This window comes from Scylla paramamosain, chromosome 3, assembly GCF_035594125.1.
Source record: "Scylla paramamosain isolate STU-SP2022 chromosome 3, ASM3559412v1, whole genome shotgun sequence".
Lineage (NCBI taxonomy): Eukaryota > Metazoa > Arthropoda > Malacostraca > Decapoda > Portunidae > Scylla > Scylla paramamosain.
This window is the reverse complement of record NC_087153.1, coordinates 18,713,988-18,720,000: the sequence shown is the minus strand read 5'-3', so window position 1 is coordinate 18,720,000 and position 6,013 is coordinate 18,713,988. Positions and strand designations below refer to the sequence as shown.

General features: G+C 40.0%; 2 protein-coding genes across 2 annotated transcripts in view; one reads left to right on the top strand and one right to left on the bottom strand.

Annotated features, from left to right (window-relative positions):
• Positions 1-4,257, bottom strand: part of LOC135092249 (Bardet-Biedl syndrome 4 protein-like) — a 32,650-nt gene extending 28,393 nt beyond the window's left edge. Inside the window, exon 1 of the mRNA XM_063990656.1 lies at positions 4,129-4,257. The gene's annotated coding sequence lies outside the window, so the exon portion shown is untranslated. The remainder of the gene's footprint in view (positions 1-4,128) is intronic.
• LOC135092277 (uncharacterized) overlaps positions 1-5,873 on the top strand; it is an 18,286-nt gene extending 12,413 nt beyond the window's left edge. Inside the window, exons 2-4 of the mRNA XM_063990725.1 lie at positions 4,137-4,322; positions 4,756-4,900; positions 5,718-5,873. Of these exons, the coding sequence (XP_063846795.1) occupies positions 4,137-4,322; positions 4,756-4,878 (309 nt within the window). The 3' untranslated portion in view covers positions 4,879-4,900; positions 5,718-5,873. The remainder of the gene's footprint in view (positions 1-4,136; positions 4,323-4,755; positions 4,901-5,717) is intronic.
• Positions 5,874-6,013: the final 140 nt, after the last annotated feature.

Below are 6,013 nucleotides of genomic sequence, written 5' to 3'. Positions count from 1 at the left end.
GGATGAGGGTCATGGCCACAGAAAGCATTCCGACAATACGCAAAGTAGACAGCTTGCTGCTTCCCGTCAGTAAACTAAAAATAAATACTAAAAAAAGTCGTAACTGCATAGGCAGAGACATCAATAAGAGGTGATCTATTGTAGCAGTGTCTGGCGGCTTGTACAGAGAGAGCGGCTCCCAGTCACTTACGGCACTAAGACTCGTATTCTCAAACGGCTCTGCTCTATCACCACGACTATTTTCCAAGGCCATAAAGATTATTAGTCTGGTTCCCAAGAGTGTTTTTCCTATTTATAATGTGAAAATATTGTTAATCTGTCGCTGGAACCGTAAAATACATCCTTAAAAAGTCGTGCTACTTCAACAAGAGCCTTTTGAAAGCAGTCGAGATGCGGCGCCAAAGTGTTTCAAAATACAGTCCTTAGATGCTACCAGTAAAGCACTGAATTTCACGGCATGAGCGGCACTTGAGAGGCAGACAAAGCTCATGTTATATGGGAAATGGAGAGAGAGAGAGAGAGAGAGAGAGAGAGAGAGAGAGAGAGAGAGAGAGAGAGAGAGAGAGAGAGAGAGAGAGAGAGCTGGGTGGGTCCTATACTTAAAGGTTTGGGGAGTTTGTTGATCCAGTCAAAATAACTGATCCCATTTCATAACACAGAGCTAATAATTCTCTCTCTCTCTCTCTCTCTCTCTCTCTCTCTCTCTCTCTCTCTCTCTCTCTCTCTCTCTCTCTCTCTCTCTCCAAAGGCTCTTATTTTTTTTAAACGCTCTTAACTCTCACAAGAACTTATTTCAAAGATCACAGAGACGATTCGTCGGGTTCTCATGAGCGTTTTCTTCTTCTATAGATGATGCAAAATCCTTGCTTACCACTAAAACCGAGAAAACATACCTAAAAACCCTAAAATACCTAACGAAACACACCTAAAAATCCCAATAACCATGAAAACGCACCTAAAAACCACAAAAAAATTAAAAAAACTCACCTAAAAACCTCTTAAAAACTATGAAAGCACCTGAAGACCCGCTAATAATAATGAAAACACATCTGAAAACATTAAAACACATCCGAAAATATGACAATGTATGCATAAATCCTAAATAGATTCCGTTAAAGCGTACTGAAGGTTATAGAGATGCAGAAACGTTTAGGAATACTAAAGACCTAAGTGGCACGAATATTTTGAAGTGTTCCCTGATGCAGACAGGTGGGCGGGGTGCGTGAGATTAGTAAGGTTGTCTGGCGGGGGGGAAAGGAGTGTTGCGTCTACACTTTTCAATGATGTATGATTTGGGGAGGAAATATTTAGGTCATGTCAAGGAAACTCTTTTAACTTTGTAAGCAGCACTGTAAGCGGTTATTATTAGCATCATTATTAATTTTTTTTTGTTCTTTATTCATTGTTTGTGCCCTTGACTGGTCTTCGTGTGAGGATAGGATAATAATAAAAATGAATGAATTAATGATTGAATGAATAAATGAATAAATAGATGAATAAATAAAAATACCACAATTAACAAGATTTACCTTTCGTTTTTTTTTTTACATTATTTTATAAAGTTGTAAAGTAGCTGTACTGCACTATAAATTTTTTAAATACTAAGAAATAAAAAAAATCTAAATAGTTTTTCTAAAGTATTAAATAAACTAAATGTTTCCTTAAAATATCCTCAATCCTTAATCCATAAAATATCCTAACTAGGAGAAGTATATATCCATTATCACATCAAGTAAAATACAACACAAACGCTGTCCTCTCATCAAGACTATGTTCAAAACCCACAGACATCATTAGTTACCGCGTTACTGAGGTTGGTTCTTCCTCTTATGCTATAGTTTGTATCAAGGCCAAGAGATATATATAAACGGAACATACCTTGTCTTTGAGGCCTTGGTTTGTATCATGGAGAGAGAGAGAGAGAGAGAGAGAGAGAGAGAGAGAGAGAGAGAGAGAGAGAGAGAGAGAGAGAGAGAGAGAGAGAGAGAGAGAGAGAGGGGGGAAGGGAGGGGGATTTAGTATGGACCTCAAAGTCATGTTGTTTCCATGCTATTCCTTTTAACAAGCAAGCCCGGCCACGCCTCCCCGAGCCCTCCCCTAACCTGGGCCACGCTCCCCCTCCCAACCCTCTCCTAACCAGCACCACGCCTCCACTGGGATCACCTTGGGCGGGCAGGGTTGCGAAACAGCCATTATGTACAGGTCGCTAGTTACCTCACAATAATACGCCAGAATGTGACGGTATGCATGTGTGTGTCTCTGTGTGTGTGTGTGTGTGTGTGTGTGTGTGTGTGTGTGGGTAGGGGTGGGGTGCAATAAGGGCAGTTCCACCATTTCTTCGCTCCTCGGCTCTCTCTCTCTCTCTCTCTCTCTCTCTCTCTCTCTCTCTCTCTCTCTCTCTCTCTCTCACACACACACACACACAGAGAAAACCACAATAGCTTCCGGCCTTGAGTGGGAAACTAACACCGAAAGGGAGGGTGGAGCGAGCTATTTTGTTATCTATGCTTCTTATAAAAGAAAAAGAAAAAAACACTTGTCAATGGAAGAGAGAGAGAGAGAGAGAGAGAGAGAGAGAGAGAGAGAGAGAGAGAGAGAGAGAGAGAGAGAGAGAGAGATATAAATTTGTACAATTTTTGGTTATTGCATGCTTTAAAGATTATACTACTACTACTACTACTACTACTACTACTACTACTACTACTACTAACAACAACAACAACGAACATGAAAAAAACCTACAAAACTCAGTCACGAAAAAACTTAGACGTAGAAAACGGAGGATGATAAACTGTGGGAACGGAAGGCGCGACGTGACGTTGGCGGAGCGAGTGAAGCGTCGAAGTCGTGAGCGAGCAGTTGTCTTGCCTTGTGTTGCGGAGATGAGGGTTTGGGGCGATGCAGAAAAGAGAGGGGAGGGAGTACTGGGTGGCGAAACACTGGAACAAATGGTGGTGTTACGCTACTGGGAAGGGTTACGGCATTGCAGCACCAAGGGAGTTCATGAGAGAGACCGAGGCTAGGCTGAAGCGGGGGGTTAGATTAGTGAGGTGAGAAGGTGAGGGTTGGCTAAAGAGGTCAGATGGAGAGAGAGAGTGAGAAAAAGATGGAAAGAAAAAAAAAGTATTGAGGTGATTTGTGGTGAATGTTTTATACAACTGGACTTCACGAGCGATATAGCACTAGTGGTACGTATTATTAAGCGTTTCACTTTCTTATTAAGGTTTTCAGATGTCGGAGATGATTACTCGACTGTGGCAGGCACACAAGACCAAGCACGTAGGGAAAGAGACTGAGGGAAACACAGCAGCACGGTGACTATGGAATTATTTAAATATGAACTAGCGAAGGAGTAGAGAACCGTGCATGCGCTTAATGGCTAATCAGTCAGTCAGTCGGTCAGTCAGTCAGCACCTCACACGCGGTACTCACGTCTATACAACCGTACAATATAACAATTTAATGGATCAACAGTCTTACTTATTTCATCGCATCTTTCCATCAAGTATCACGGTCATGTAAGGAAATGCACTGAATAATACATGCTTCTATTGGACAAGATTCATGAGGAAGTATTCTCATATATTTCAGCATCTCACCTTGACTACTTCAAACAGGCTGTACATACGTGAAATTAATGAAATTTTTTCAAGTGTGTTTTTTTTTATTATTCCAGTGGCGGTTTAAAAATAATTATCCATCACTGAGAACATGAGTAATCATCACCGTGACCTTTGAAAATGTTCTTATGAAGGTACTGATAGTTTCAAAATATGGGGGAAAGATGAACCATACAACTATCGACACCTGGCATATGACTGGATGATGATAACGATGATTATAATGATGATGGCAGCTGAGAGGAAGCTCCTGATAACACGCTGATGTAATTTCCTGATAACTCATCTTTTCCTCCACACATTTTTTTCTTTAACTCGGTTCACATTTTATAAGTTGGTTTGTCTTTCCTTCCCAGTTTTTCTTAATTGACTCATTCTGTCACGTAAGCTTTCGATTTATGTTGAGCGATTAATTATTAACTCTTAAAATTTCAGCCGCCTGTTAGCACTATCAAAATACTTCATGTAAATCGAGATCTTTCAATGCGTTACTGAATGTGTGACTGACCTCCCCAGAACAAGGTGTCGGTGCTGGAGTCTTGGGTGCGTGACCTCGGGGAGCAGAACGCAGTGCTGGTGGCCACGGTGGAGGAGCTGGAGAGGGAGGCTGCCGAAAGAGTGGCTCTGCTGGAGGACCGGCTTACCAAGATGGCCGCTACCACACGTCAGTCCTGCGTCTCTCTAAGGGACCATCAAATACAGGTAATGCATCAGTACATACGATAAGATGATGGACTTAAATATATCTGGCACTATTGTGGATACTCTAATATCTAACCTGGTATGAGAGAGAGAGAGAGAGAGAGAGAGAGAGAGAGAGAGAGAGAGAGAGAGAGAGAGAGAGAGAGAGAGAGAGAGAGAGAGAGAGAGAGAGAGAGAGAGAGAGAGAATTTTGACAACAGAAGCGTTAATTTTTATATAAAAAGAAAGAAAAACAATAAAAAAATACACTGACAGTTGCATTTTTATCACTCAAGACTTAAACCAGGTTAAATTTTACTTTTTTCCTTCTTTTCCAATCTCCAAGATACATAAAAAAATCGCACTTGAGTGAGCTTTTCTTTTTCCCATTTCCTTTTCACCGATCTCCCTGACATACCGAGAACACAAACACTATATAACCTCTGTGTCGCAGGTGTCCTCTCTGGTGAGTGACAAGATCAGCCTGGAGAAGGAGACCAAGGAGCTGGACGACAAAATTCACGCCCTGCAGAGGAAGAAACTCGCGCCTCTTGGAAGAAAACGGTGGACTGCATAGCGACATCAACAGTCTGATACAGGTACCCGCCGATGTACTGCAAAGGGGCGTGGCAGTGCGGTGGTGTGCTCCTCCTCCTCTTCTTCATGACTATTGTTATACTTTCTCTCTTCTTCATGACTATTGTGTTATACTTTCTCTCTTCTTCATGACTATTGTGTTCTACTTTCTCTCTTCTTCATGACTATTGTGTTATACTTTCTTCTTCATGACTATTGTGTTATACTTTCTCTCTTCATGACTATTGTGTTATACTTTCTTTCATGTATATTATTATTTTTTTCCTCCTGTTCCCCTCTTCCTTTCCTGTTTATTATTATTATTATTATTATTATTATTATTATTATTATTATTATTACTATTATTATTTTCATTATTGTTCCTCTTCTATGACAGTACAATTTTATCCTCTTAATTTTCTATTTCTTCTTTTCTTCTTTGTGGAAGTAAAATGTTGTTCTCTTCTTTTCCTAGTTATTTTAATTTTCTTCTTTTCTTGTAACCTGTACCAGTTTGTATTGTTTCTTTGTAATGTCCCTTTCAGAAATGTTGTTTTTAGTATGGTATCCACTTTTTTTTTTTTTTTTTTTTTTTTTGACAACCACATGGTCCCAGCAACACAGTATTCCATGACAGCTATGAGATGTTTCTTTTCTTCATTAGATCATAGGAACATAGAAAATAAGGGAAGGTGCAAGAAACCATTAAGCCTACACATGGCAGTCCCTATACAAAACATACCTACTGATTTCCAATATCATTCTCATCCATAAATTTATTTTATCTTCTTTTAAAATTCTTTAATTTCTTATTAGTTCTCACATCTCTCCTCTTGCCAGGTGATAACTCATGCCAGAGGAACAGGACAGTGGGAGACAGATGACCTGACCCTCTCATTCATAACTCCAGAACAGCTATTTGGTCCTGTCCTTTTCCCACTTCCAGGTGAGTTTGTGCCACTTGGACACTATGGTGGTAAGGACATGATGAAGCATGAGATCTTTACTTCCACAATGTTTTGATGAAGAAAACTTTGTTGAAATGTTATAGGAATAGAGATCTACTTTAATGTTTTCTCACAACCACAATCCACACACTTGTTTAACCATCACACTATAAAAAAAATAATCAACTA